We start from the raw sequence: 14,959 nt of genomic DNA, 5'->3' as shown, positions 1-14,959 counted from the left end.
GGGCTGTCAGCCCATCTCTGCCCTGCTGACAGGAAGGGCGAGGCGCCCAGAGGGTCGGGCGCCTCCGCAGAGCCGCGCGGTCCCTGCAGCGGGGATTTGGGGGCGAAGGGAGGCTTCCCGGGCGAAGGGCCTCGGCCAGGCTTTGGACGCGGAGGAAGGAAGGGGAGGCGAGGGCATAACATGGCGCAACATTAGGATAATCTCCACGGCGGCCGCGGGAGGACGAGCCCATTGCTGCAGCAGCGGGAGGAGGAGGGAAGCGGCCAGGGCTTGGGTATCCAATGCGTTTTCCGAAGCCTGCGGGCTGCAAGGTGGCAGCCCTGCAGCGGGGAGGTGAGGGGTGGGCACCCGGTGGGCGCAACGCCCAGGGAATAACCCCGAAGCACGCCCGGTCTGGCACCTGGGGATCAGGTTGCAGGCAAAGTGCTGATTGGGGGCGCCGAAGGGGTGAGGCGACGCTGGAGGGGATGGTGGCAGGATGCTGGGACTGGAGCCCGCGCTGGGGTTGCGCGACAGACCTACCCTTTGCTCAAGACCCCCTAGACCGCGTTGCAGGAGCGGGCGCGTCTCTGGCTCCCAGAGGTGGTACCAGGGCGGGGACGGAGAAGAGAGCCGCCGTGCGGCTGGAGGAGGCAAGGCCTGGGCGCTCCGAGGGTAGGGTCCGTAGTGTAAAGCAAGACCATCTCCTCTACTTTCCCGCAGAAGAGGAGGCGGTAGACGCGGCCAGAGAAGATGTCGGGCCAAACGCTCACGGATCGGATCGCCGCGGCTCAGTACAGCGTGACGGGCTCCGCTGTGGCCAGAGCGGTCTGCAAAGCCACCACTCATGAAGTGATGGGCCCCAAGAAAAAGCACCTGGACTGTAAGCATCTCTTTATATAAGCGGGACATGCGCATGGCAGGCGCCCTGGAAGCCGGCAGCGCGGCCTGGGCTGGCTGTCCAGAATGCTGCAGCCTTGACAACTCTCAGCGGGGCTGCCCAGAGCTGGAAATCTCCAACCCTGGAGGTGTCTGCTTCCTTGGGCCAGCCCCCAAACCTTGTCTTTGAGCCATTCCCGCCCCCCACCCCCACCCCTGACTCCTCTTTACCTCCAAGGTCTTAGTGGAGAAAATATACACATTCATTAATGCTATAAGATACCAAGAAATTGCACATTCTGTTTTAGGCACGTTTCACCTCTTTTTCTTTCTTTCTCCATACTCCCTTCCTTCTCCGGGTTAGAGGAAATCAGGGGTTGCGCAGTCATGACAACAGCAGAAATAAGATGGATTTATGGAAGGTCAAACTTGTCACCCTAGTTGTTTCGTAAATACATTTTGAACAGTTTTTAGATAATGCCATCTTTTTCAGTGTCGCCGCTGAGATTTTGTGTGTGAGTGTGGGTGTATGAGTGTGTGTTGTATATAACCACACCAAACTGAAATAAATTCAAACTGCTGAAGGAGGAAATTGCACTTCGTAGATAATGGGGATTTCGTTTTACACTTCCTGGCACACTGCTTTGTCCCATTCTCAGAAACTGCTGGGCAGAATGGCACGAGGCTGTGGTCACAAAATGGATGTGCTTTTCCAGCATTTGAGGCGGTGTGATTTTAGATGAAAACATTTAATTCATAACTATTTTTTTCATATTGGTGATTTGATGGAAAAAAATTAGTTTGGAATCTATATATTTCTGAAACAAATGTTTTCTTCGATTAACAGGCGATCTTTTGTTATTGAAGGGCAAAAAGGGACATTTAGAAAAAGGCTTTCACCTGCTTTGGGTAGTGAGGCTCCTAAAAAGGCTGCATCAGAATCTATTCTGCAGCTGCCATTCAGTCTTTTGGACCTGCTTAAGATCTGTCCTGTTAGGATGTTTGTTGGCAAAGGTCGGTGTTGGCATGAGAGACACAGATACAGCCATACCCATTTCACATCTGATGTCCTTTGCCCATTTTCTGGTTTCCTTTTGCTGCAGGCCTTCCCCAGTGTCTTCCATGTGTAACTGGCTGAGAAAATGGCACCAGTGTTGGGATGGACTCTAGTCCCATCTGTATAAGCTAAGCTTGATGAAGCTTACAACGGACTCTGTCAGGGTGTTGCAGCCTACTGAACCTGTTGTCTCATAAAAATGAATAATTTTGCTTCTAGAAGCTTGCCTGAGAGGAAAACAGCATTATTCTTTTCCTGAGGGAATTCTTAACAACACTCGTTGATTGTGGTATCATGTGTTACATATGCAGTACAGGATGAGAGAGGCCACCAGGCCTGGGGCACCTAACAGAAGTGGAAATTATAAATTCATGACCAGCTCGTTTTGCTGCAGCATGCTGAATCATTTAGCCATCTTTCCATCAGTTTCCCCAACACTGGAAGGGTGACTCATGTCTTAAAGGTGTGGGTCAGTCTAGCAGATCCTCATAATAAAAAGCTACAGTTTGTGGATTTGCTAAATGCTATGAAAATAATAGGTTAATATATCAATACACTTCAGAAAACATTCGCAGGTTTGAGCATTTCATTAAAACATTTTCAGATAAAGACTGACTTGCCCATATCTAAATATGTCATCAGTCACCTTAATCTTTTAGATGTCAAAAAAGTTCCTTAAAATTTTTTTAAAGAGGAAGGTTTTCCAGTATTTGCAGCATATGTTAGTAGGTGAAGTGATTTTGAAGATGTGGAACTTAGGGATAAGATTCCATATTTAAAGAAAGCAGCTAAAGTCAGGAATTGGTATTGAATTATTAATGTGAATAATCACACGAGCTAAACATTTATTGAGCAGTTACTGTATGCCAGGCAGTGAGCTTTACATTATTTATTTGTCACTACTTAACTGGTTCAGGCAGGATAATTAACTATCACAGCTTTTACTACTGTACTTAACTGCCATCTGTGGTTTATTTAGTAAAATTCTTCCTTGGAGGGTGGGGGGAAGGAAACATATTAGTCTGAATGGTCTAATCTTGAAAATACCTGTCCTGTTTGCAAGGCTTTTTGTGAAATTGGGCCTCACAGCTCATGTACTAATTGCCGTCTCTATGAAATGCATGAAAAAAAAACAACACAAAAACATTTAAATCTGTCATGTAAAAAAAAAAAAAAAAGAGCAAAAGCCAAGTACTGAAAAGTATTGTTTTTGTTTTTGTTACATTTTACTTTGCACTAACGCATACATTATCTTCACTTACAACAAATCTTAGGGAGGAGTTTGGGAAGATCGATATCATTACTGATATGTCCTAATTTAAGAAAAGATGATACGGAGAATCTGAATATGCATAATGTTATATTTATATGCATTGTAAGATGGCATCTTCACTCAGGATTCCTGGTGAAGTTTTTTTTAAATAACAGTAAACTACCTTAGTAATTTATTCATACGTTTTCAGTAACATACCAGTTATAAAAGTGAGTCACACCTGTCGTGAAAACATACAAACACATAACTAAGTTTCATTGTAGGCCCTGAAGTATTCTTCAATAGTTGGTGTTTTAGTTTGGAAAATAATAAATACTACTTGGGAGGAAAAGAGCATAAAATGTAGAGTTGGGGATTTGAAACAAAAAATTTATAATTCCTTGATTTGTGTATAACTTTTTAGTTTAGAGTTTAGATTGGAAGATTATAAGAATAGAATATGTGGCTCTATAATTTTTTTAGATACCGGGTTAATTAAATGAGCTCAAAATCTTTACGAAAAGTGTACTTAATGTTAATTAAAATACTGATTTAAAAGATAATTTTTTTCTCTGTAGTTTCATAGGCCAAGAAAATTATTGTTAACTATGGTGATTTGTAAAACGATACTTAATGTTACATGACTTATACATTTGAAAAAATACTTGTTATTTTAAACAAGTAGGTGGAGAGAAGGTGGAGATTTTTAAAAAAAAACCTCTAGAAATAAATTCTCTGATTTTTTTCAATAACTGTGTTTCTTAGAGGAAAAATATATTCATAAAAAGCTTTGCTATAATCAGCATCTATATATTAAATTTAAAGGATATGGATACTTAAGTGTCTACAGAGAAACTGTATACAAACTAGTTAAGGATTATATATTTTAAGGTAATTTTTGATTATGTAAAACTTTTATTGCATACTCTACCCTACTCGAATAATGTTGCCCTGTGCCTATGACAATTAAACACCTAACCAATGTTAATTTGGCCTTAGTTTTTCTGGGTCTATCTATACATCCCCATTTTTTTTTTCTTGTAACTTTGTGAACAGATTTAATAGTACATAAAACATCCAGGACTCAGCAAGCATTTGCCTTCTTGGTTACGAGTGTATTACATTTCAGTTGCTTTTCCTTTTCTGTTTTGTAATTGATGGGCTAAAGGATAGCTCAAGTCAAATAATAAAGTAACAAGATCCAATAGGGTACCCAGTACCTACCCAAATGTTGTGTCAAGGTGAAACAACAACAACCACCAAAAAAAAAAAAAAAAAAAAAAAAGGATGAAAGTAACACCTGCAAGTGGGCTGGGGGGATCGGGGGGAGGAGGAGGGAGGATTTGGAAAGTTTTGTAGCCCTGGTATAAGATTCATTTTGATTAATACCTCTTATGAGCAATTTCTATGTTTAAAATTAGACATTACTATTAACATCCAACAAAACCTTATGAAAAGCCAAATTGGTTATCAGTAATCCTATTTTTTTTTTGTATTCTAAACCTCTTGAGGATTTTTAATAATGAGTTTATCCCACATAATAGACAAGTCAAGTTCTGAATAGTATGTTTGAGATCTTTTCATTCTTTAAGTAATTCTTTTCCTCCCGTATTAAGAAAAAATATGATTGTATTTTTTTAAGAATATCTGATAAATGGTAAGGTAAAATATGGTCTGTGTTTTGATTCAAGGCAAATATTGGCAAATTACCACAAAATTCCTGCTGCCTTAATTCTGTTCATAAGATATCTGTTACTAAGTAAGAAATTTTCTGAGTAAACATAAAATTTAAACCTAAAAGTTTATTTGCAGAAGCTTGCTTAGTATATATAAAATATATTTTGATTTATAGAACTCCTAATTTAGTTAATACCATATCTATATGTGTTATAACTTACAGAGCTTTCTATAGTGCTAAAATCCAAAAAAGTAAGCAAAGTTTATTGAATAAAATTAATTGGGACAAGCTACAAAAGTTTACTGAACACTAGTGCAACTTTCAATATGAGAAGCATACTAGCTTGCTGTAAATATATTTTACTTTGATTCCAGTTATTTTCATTTATCTATTTATTATTGTCTAAATATCCCCTTCATTTTTCTATGTCAGTGGTTCTCAACCTTGGCTGCACATTAGAATCACCTGAGAATCTTTTTAAAATCCTGGTTTCTGGGCCTCATCCTCCGGAAATTCTGTTTCTTTGTTATAAATGTTGTGGCCCCACCCCATAACAAAGAAACAGAATTTCCAGAAATCAGGATTTTAAAAAGATTCCCAGGTGATTCTAATGTGCAGCCAAGGTTGAGAACCACTGTTCTATGTCAAGACACACTGTTTCTTCTTGATTTCTCCAGAAGACCCACCCCATGTGTGGTATACCAGTAAAACACTCTGAATTATTTTTTAGGCAGCCAAGAAGGGATGGAGAAAATATACTTCCAAACAGCTTTTCAGAAATCAGAAATCCAAGGGGTCCAATCTGTGTGGTCCTGTGATGTTTCTCAGATGATGCTCAGCATCCCAGGAGGAAACAAAAGAGAGCATGTGAGATTTAGGGGTTGGCAGGAGCCAAGGAGGGAAAAAAGGTGCCAAGAGTCAGGTAGTAGTAGGGAACCTGCTTCAGAAATGACTTAAAGTAACTACGAAGGCTTTGTAACCAGCTAGTGGAAAAATTGGGATTTCTTTCTGGATCTTTTTACTTCCTCATTTTCAGAGAAAATTTTTTAAGCATTAAATATATTTGGATCCCTTTTGATATTTTTTTCCTCTTTGGCAATCAATGCGGTTAGATTATTTCTTAAAACCAGTATAAAATTGGTAACTCAAGTTGATGTTTTAAAAGTTGCCCTAGTGATTTAAAATATTGTATATATGGAAAAGTACATAAAAGTTACATATGTAGTAGGTAAATTTGTACCTTAGTTTCAGTATTAGCTTGCAGCATTTTAGATTAAAATCTTGATTTTTGGTACATTGCCATATTAGCTTTAATGTTTAATAAATGGTCACTGAAGTCTTATTTGTAATTTAATCTGGGCACTTAGTTGCCATAGATCTCTCTCTTAGCTTTTCACAAGTAAATATCTTACCTCCTCTCTTCAAATTGATCGATGCTAGGATAGAGTGTTCTTTGGAGCTTATCTGGGTTTCAATAACTTGGTAAAGAAGGTCAGAAGTGATATACAACCCTGCTCCCTCAGGGCCGAGGATGCTTTCTTTATACAGAGTCGTAGGTTAGTTGACTCAGCTCCTGAGCTGCAGCTACTGAGAGAGCCTTCAAATATAATCCTGGTGTAGTTAAATAATTTGAAAAGCCACATTTCTCGCCATTAAAAATATTGTAAATTCCTTTTTCTTTGTGGAGAAGTATGTTGTTTGCTTGTGAAGGGAAATGTTGACTGTTTTTTCTTAAGTGTTTATGTAATGTGCTCACTGGTTTGTTGATAGTTGAATGGCATCCCAATGTCAAATGTGTGATGACCTGAAGAAATGATGGAGTCTTCCTTAGAGCACAAACCAGAGAGAGAACTGTACCCTGAAGCCTTCGCCCTTCCATGTGTGTACATAAGGTTTCTCTCTTAGGCATTTTAAAAAAATATTTTAATTTATTTTAGAGAGAGAGGAAAGGACAAGGAGAGAGAGAGAGATACATGGGTTGGTTGCCTTCAGTTGAACCCGCAATCTGGGCATGTGCCCTGATGGAGAATCAAATTGGTGACTTTCAGTGTGTGGGACAACGTTCAACCAACTGAGCCACACTGGCCTGGGCTCTCTTATGCATTTTTATGGAGGACCTAATATCTTCTAAAGGATTTTGTCAGGTGCCATTCCTGGCTGCTCAGGAAAGAGAGAAGCGGGATATAGGCCTGCTTTGTGTGGTTTTGTTTTTTGGCCTTGATTATTTTTATTTTCCTAGAGTTGGCACTTTTATTTTCAATTATAATTCTCCTTCTTCCTACATCATTTATTCTCTTTGTCATCGGTATGTTAACCTCTCTATCTCTCTTATAAATATTTTCAAGTATCTCAATTTAAAACAAGCAAAACCACCTACATATAACTCTCCTTGGACTCTGTGACCTCTAGCATCCTTGCTTTTCTGTCACGACCAAACTTCTTGAAACAATAACTCGCCATTTCAAAGAAAACAAACCCAACTCTACTCCTTTGGATATTCTGTGTCTTTGATTGGCTTAATTCATGCATGAAAGATTGGAATTGCTATTAGGAACTAGGCATTACCCAAGCCATGAACCTGAGAGTTATCCCTCATCTCTCAAATCCAGTGGGTGATTAATTATTAAAAACACTCTGAAATCTCCTTATTTAGCTGTCTTCTGCCTTGGCTTAGATCATTAATAAACCTCAACTGTAAAATGAAGATTAATAATAGCACTGACCTCACTTTTGGTGAGGAACAAATGAAATAATGCATGTAGAACACCTAGCCCAGTGTTTGACACATGAATGTGGAAAGAACATCAGTTATTACTACTACTACTCCCATTAACCATCCTATATAATAAAAGCCTAATATGCTAAGTGTCGGACTGTTTGTTCAACCATTCGACCAGTGGCTATGATGCGCACTGACCACCAGGGGGCAGACGCTCTGACCAGTAGGTTAGCTTGCTGCTGGGGTCTGGCCGATCGGGACTGGGCAAAATGGGCTGGACACACCCTGGAGCCCTCCTGCAGTCCCTCACCGGCTGGCCCCTATCAGCCCCAATCAGGACTGGGCAAGACGGCTGGACACACCCTGGATGAATCCATGCACCAGGCCTGTTTTGGCCAGATCCCTGCAGGCCAGGCTGAGGGACCCCACAGGTGCATGAATCTGTGCACCGGGCCTCTAGTTACTAGTATAATTGTTGTTGTTGCTACTACTAGTACCATACTGCTACTACCACCACCATAGCAACTGATTATATATATAATCCATAGTGGTTTGCCCTTACTACTTCTCCAGGCTTGCTCTATGCCCCCTCTTTTCAGTTGCTTCAATTTTTACTTTAACTTCAACTTTCCCCTTTGATAATTTGGAAGCTCTATATATTATTTCTGTTTTTTTAGTGATTACCCTTAAGATTTTAATATGCATACTTAAAGACTAACGTAGGTCAGTATGTCTTTTTTCCTCCTAAACAAAAGAAATTTAGAAACTTTTAACTCCAATCACCCCCTTTTTACTTACATGCTATAACTGTCCAGTGTTTTAATTTAATCGTAGTTTTAAACTCCAAAGCTAGATATTATTATTCAATACAGGCAGTGCTTATTTAAATATATCCACCTTGACTTCTTTGGTCACCATTCCTTCATTATATCTAATATTTTCTTCTTTTTACTTTCTTTTTTTTAAAAAAATATTTTTCAATTATAGTTGACATACAATATTATATTTATTTCAAGTGTAGAACATAGTGATTAGACATTTATATACTTTGGGAAGTAATCATCCCAATAAGTCTAGTACCCATCTGGCACCATACAGTTATTATAATATCATTGACTATATTCCCTATGCTGCACTTTACATCCCTGGGACTGTTTTTATGACTGGCCATTTGTACTTCTTAATCCCTTTCACCCATATTCCCTAAGCCCCTTCCATCTGGTGACCGCTGACTTGTTCTCTGTATCTATAAGTTTGTATTGTTTGTTCATTTTTTTATTTTTTAGATTCCACATATAAGTGAAATCATATGGTGTTTGTCTTTCTCTGTTTGACTTATTTCACTTAGCATAGTACCCTATGGGTCCATCCATGTTGTCACAGATGGTAAGATTTCATTCTTTTGTATGGCCAAGTAATATTATATTGTTTATATGTACCACTGCTTTTTTATCCATTCATTTATTGATGGACATTCAGTTGTTTCCCTATCTTGGCTATTGTAAATAGTGCTGTAGTTACCATATGGGTGCATATAACTTTGCAGAATAGTGTTTTGGATTTCTTCAGATAAATACCCAGAAGAGGAATTGCTGTGACATAATAGTTCTATTTTTAATTATTTGAGGAACCTCCATACTGATCTTCATAGTGGATGCACCAATTTACAATTCCACCAGCAGTACATGAGAGTTCCCTTTTTCTCTACATCCTCACCAACACTTGTTGTTTGCTGATTTATTGATGAAAGCCCTTCTGACAGGTGTGAGGTGATATCTCATTGTGGTTTTAACTTGCATTCCCTGATTATTAGTAATGTTGAGCATCTTTGCATATGTCTCTTGGCCATTTGTATGTACTCTTTGGAGAAATGTCTATTCAGGTCTTCTGCCCATTTTTTAATTGGATTGTTTTGGGGTTTTTTTTTTATGTGGAGTTGTACGAGTTCTTTTTTTTAAAAATATATTTTATTGATTTTTTACAGAGAGGAAGGGAGAGGGATAGAGAGTTAGAAACATCGATGAGCGAGAAACATCGATCAGCTGCCTCCTACACACCTCTGACTGGGGATGTGCCCACAACCAAGGTACATGCCCTTGACCAGAATCGAACCTGGGACCTTTCAGTCCGCAGGCCGATGCTCTATCCACTGAGCCAAACCGGTTAGGGCCGAGTTCTTTTTAAATTTTGGCTATTAACCCCTTATCAGATGTGTCATTGGCAAATATCTTCTTCATTCAGTAGCTTGTCTTTTTGTTTTGTTGATGGTTTTGTTCACTGTGCAAAAGCATTTTAGTTTGATGTAGTCCATTTGTTTATTTTTATGCTTTGTTTCCCTGAGGAAACGTATAAAAAATATTACTAAAAGTGATGTCAAAGACTTTATTACCTGTGTTTTCTTCTAGGAGTTTTATGGTTCCAGGTCTTATTTTAAGTCTTTAATCTATTTTGCATTTATTTTTACATAGGGTTAGTTTATCTGTGTATACAGTTTTATATTGGCAGTTATTATCTCTTTGAGGATAATACGTCACTGTTTTGGTTTCCATTATTCTTAAGAAGTCAACTATAAGTCTACCTGACTTTAGGTGATCTCTTTGTTTTTGTGGCTGCTTTTAAAATCTGTTTGCTTTGCCCTTCTGTAGTGTATGTGTATTTAGATGTAGCCTTCTTTTTATTTATTCTATTTGGAACTTGTTGGATTCCCTGAATCTGAGAATTCATGTCTGTCATCAGTTCTGGAAAATTCTCAGGATTTCAGTTACCATTAATTGTTGCCTACGCTCATTCTTTTTTCTCTCCTTCAAATATGATTATACATATGCTAGACTTCCTCATTATAGCCTTATGTTTCTAAATGTACCTTTCGTAGTTTCTTTTTCCTTTCCTGTTTAGCATGCTTTGGTTTTCAGATATCTTCCAGATCATTAGTTCTCTCTTTAGCTATGTCTTTTTTGCTTTTATTCCTCCTTAGTTTTTAATATTATTTATTTATTTATTTTCATTTTTAAAGTTTTTCAATTTTGTTTTTTATAACATACATTTCTTGCTCACATGTTCGAGTTCCTCTTTTATTTCTTTACTATTTTGAACACAATTCATTTCATATTTTGTATCTCATAGGCTCATTACACGAAGTTCTGTTTCTGCTATAATTTTTGCCTGATCCTCACTCAAGATTTGTTTTCTCATGTGTTTTGTAATTTTGGACTCTTAAATCATGTTGGCTAGGACTTTATCTGTGGGAATCCTGAGAGCCTAGGATCCCCTCAAGAGGATTTGTATTTGCTTCTGCGAGGTCTCACAGTGCTACCACCTTGGGAGCATCTTAAGTTGATTTCTGCTATTAAAGTTTCTGAATTAGTACAAGTCTAGGTTGATATTTGGAAAATCGAAAAAGCTCAGAAGACATTTTTTTTTCCCCAAATCATTTGGCAGCAAAATTGGACCTAATAATAGCCATTATACTACACTAGAGGCCCAATGCACGAAATTCGTGCCAGGGGCTCGGGCCCTCACAGTAGCATCCCCAGCTTTCTCTGTAAGGTCGTCCGGAAGGACGTCTGGCTGTCTGGTCTAATTAGCATATTATGCTTTTATTATTATAGATGCCATGAATTTTCATGTGTTGAGCTGCAGAAATATGCTCATATTATGTGTGTTGTCCAGATTATACTGGGTGTTACTTAATATATGGTGTACTTTAGTATGTGTCATATTACTTTTGTAAAATCTGAAAAATCTTAATTTCTGAAACATATATGGCTCTGAGGGTCTCCTGCTAGAGGGGTATGAATCTGTAGTCTACATTTGAATCATAGTCTTGGACAGAGGGAAAGTATGGTTATTCTTTTTCTTCATCTACCCAGAACCTAAGCTGGGTGGAACAAGTTTTTCTGGTGTCTTCTTTGCTGGAAGGTGTTCTGTTTTTGTTTTTGTTTTTCTTCTAATTTTACTAAGGGAGTAACTCTATGAGAATTCTAGATTTATATGGAGATCTTAGTTCCAGCTAGCCTCCTTCCTTATTCCCAAAGACCTTATCTCCTGTCCCCCACAGGGCTCTTTAAATCTAAGTCTCTATTCACCCACATTAACACAAGGCCTCAGGGAGCCTTCTCTTCAGTATCAGTGTACCATTTGGTTTTCTGCATCTTTTTTTTTTTTTTCTTTTTGGCCCTGAGGATTGCTTTTCTTCTGTGTTTACCCAAATGGTTGGAAGGATGCTTGTATTATTTATCTGGATTATCAGGAGTTTGGTGGGTTTTTTACAGTCTACCTGTATGCTAGAAATGGAACCAGCCTGTTTTCCTATCCTCTACTAGTATTCTCCACCAATCCCCACACCCAATACAAACACCACAGTCCTTTCTTGAGCAACTTTGAAATTCATTAGTTACACTATACTCTGTACCCTTGGGGCCTTTGCACATGCTCTTTCTGTGTTTAATACATTATAAAATCTCATTTCCAAAACCTAAATTAGTCATTCCTTTTCAGTGCTTATATCCCTGTACATAGATCCTTGTTATATCACTCCAAAAGCTGTGGCAGGATTCTGTTCCATGGTTTCTTTCTTTTTTTGGTCTGCAGTTGAGGCTGCCTTATCCCTAACACCAGACATAGCATGGGAGCAGGTTTTAGTAAACATTTGCTAAATGATATTTTTACTACATATTTCCCATTTCTCTCTTTTTAGACCTTTTTTTTCTTATTTTTATTTTAAAATTTTACCTTTACTTGCTAACTTTTCAGAAAAACAAGGAGTTACAACTTGATCCATTTTCTCTTAAGGTTTTGAATAAAAGTCTAATATCAGAGAAAAGCAAACAAATAAAGGAAACAGTAAATTGCCAATGTGGATAGTTAATGTTTACTTCCTAACAGTCTCTCAAAAATTGCATTCTTATGATAAGATAAAAACTTAATTGGGGGGAAGTTATATTCTTGATAAGAAGAGTTTTTTGGCTGTGTATTTAAAGCATACATATTCTTGTCTTGGTGTATATCATCAATGATAAGATAGTAGATGATTAGGTGTTAATATCAGAGAAAATTCTTTGCTAGCACTTTGTGTGTGTGTGTGTGTGTGTGTGTGTGTGTGCGCACACACACACATTCGCTTTAGTTTGTTCTGAGTTGGATACCATTGGGTAACATTGCTTTTTAGTTTCCATTTTATATTTCATGAATACATACATTATGAATAGTAAGGATAGTTACAGAAGAAAAACATTATTTCAGAAGTAGCTACATACTCTTAATTTTCACCGAAATCATATTATTCACTGTGTCTATAGTGTTATTACTCATTAACACAATAATATTACCATTAACAACTCCAGGGTTTTAGAAAAGCAGTGAGGAAAGGAGACAAGCTTAAGCTAAAACTTTGGATTGTTCTGCCTTTGTAAAGAGAACAATAAATGTTGGCATATTGAATTTAGTTTTTGGTGACCTGTTTGGAAACATTAGAAATTACTTTCAGTGTTGAGGCTTTCAGTGGCTTATTTAGCACAAGCCCATTATTTATTCATTTAACACATATTTGGGTATTTACGAAATGCCAGGAATTGTTCCAGGAGGCAGGGACACCATGGTGAACAAGACACACACAGCTTTTGGCATCAGAGAGCTTGCGACTTAGTAGGGGAAACGGAAAATGAAAGAAGTAATTACAGGTGGTTAAATTGGACTAAGTTTTAACAGGGAAGGCAAAGACTACAGTGGAGGTCCATTACAGAGGCAGTGACGTTTAAGCTCAGACTTGAAGAATGAGTGGGATCTACTTAGGTGAGGACAAGGACTGCTGCATTATCTTATCTAGGAAGAGGCTCAGAGTGAGCAAGGCACATTTTAGGAATTTAAAGAACTTAAGGGTTGCTGCAAAACTGAGTTGAAGAGGACTGACAATGTTAATAGATGAGACCTGAGTTGTGAACAGGGGCCAGAACAGGGGATGGTGCCAGGAGGATCTTCTATGCTGGAGAGAATCTTAGAAATTGTCCAACCTCTTCATTTTTATAGATGAGGAAGCTGAGTCCCAAAGATGCAAAGTCACACATTCTACATGTGTCAGTATTAAATAGTATTGAATAATTCTTATCTGCCTTCAGCAGATGTCCTAATGGGTCATTGCTTTGTTTACCTAGTTCTGATTGCTATATATGCCAGAAAATAGCCTCTGTGTAGGTCATGTGGGAAATGTAAAAATATTTAAACATAGATAGAGTGTGTATATGTGTATGTTCACATGAATGTATACTAGTATATATGTGTACATACACACACACACATGCACAAACATATAGATACACAAACACATACATTTTAACAGTCTGATTTAAAATTCACCATAAATGCAAACATAGCCCAGGGCACTTCTGACACAGTGCACAGCATGCATTAGTCCCGGCGGTGTTCCAGGACTAGTCCTGTTAGTCTGACCTATTTTTATCTTTTCCCTCTTCTTTTCTGTTGCTTGCTTCTTGGGTCATGATTTTGACACAGGAGAATGCTATGTATGCCATTGGTGACAGTGAAGACTAAAAAGATTACAGACTTGTGTAATTTAGTTAAGAGTCTTCCAAAAAACTATGTATGAAAGCAAACTTCAATTTAAAGGCCATTTAGTTTGGTCTTATTATTGTGGTGACATAATTTATAACACTTGTTAACTATCCATCACTGAAATTATAGAATTTTATAAATTAGGCTTAACTATTAAAAATCCAAAACAAACAAACAAAAATAACCCCCCAAAATCACCATATACATTAAGTATATCTAAGTATATTCTTCGCATACTTCACTGGATTTGTTTATAGTCTGAAACACCAAAGGAAAAAACTAAAGTTATTAAAGTTAAGTAAGTATCCAAGTGAAGAATTTTACCTTTCTCCTATTCTTTGCTAAACCAGTTGTTTTCACATCACCGTGCACTGTAATTCTTTTTCTCAAGATAAATATTAAAACCATGTCAGAAGAGATCCTATTGGTTCTTCCTTAAGGGCTGAAATAAAATTTTTTAAAAATTCTTATAATCTCACCATCTGTTTGATTAGTGTCAAATTGTACAGCTTACAAACCCTCCATCATCTAGATAAATAATTCTGTTAGACCCAGGGTCAATGAAATTTTGTTATTTTTGTCTTTCTGACCCAACAGGATAGCAGTGTATTCATGTTTTTCTGGCGTCTTCCTTAAGTACTTTTAACACTTAACATTCTGGTTTCGTCTATCTTTGAATGAGCATGACCTTAGGTTTCATGGAGGGCTGATTTGAGTCTGTGCTAATGAACAGGCTGAACTGACTATTTAACACCTGCATCTCCTCATTGCTTTGTGGGTCTCTACTTGTTCTTTTTTCCCCACAAGAATTCTCATCGTGGTTTCAAA

At 37.9% G+C, this 14,959-nt stretch overlaps 1 protein-coding gene across 5 annotated transcripts in view; it reads left to right on the top strand.

Moving 5' to 3' along the window:
* The first annotated feature begins 206 nt into the window (after positions 1-206).
* The window catches only part of SNAP91 (synaptosomal-associated protein, 91kDa), a 121,274-nt gene continuing 106,521 nt past the window's right edge, over positions 207-14,959 (top strand). For 3 of the 5 annotated variants that reach the window (XM_014542661.1, XM_014542660.1, XM_014542659.1), the window contains exon 1: positions 703-862. In XM_014542661.1, the coding sequence (XP_014398147.1) occupies positions 733-862 (130 nt within the window). In that variant the 5' untranslated portion in view covers positions 703-732. Of the gene's footprint in view, positions 212-252; positions 275-698; positions 863-14,959 lie in introns of those variants that run through there. The other 2 variants (XM_014542658.1, XM_005869944.2) reach the window with 2 other exon arrangements.

Source organism: Myotis brandtii, unplaced genomic scaffold (assembly GCF_000412655.1).
Source record: "Myotis brandtii unplaced genomic scaffold, ASM41265v1 scaffold31, whole genome shotgun sequence".
NCBI classification, from domain to species: Eukaryota; Metazoa; Chordata; class Mammalia; order Chiroptera; family Vespertilionidae; genus Myotis; species Myotis brandtii.
This window is presented reverse-complemented; position numbering and strand designations above follow the sequence as displayed.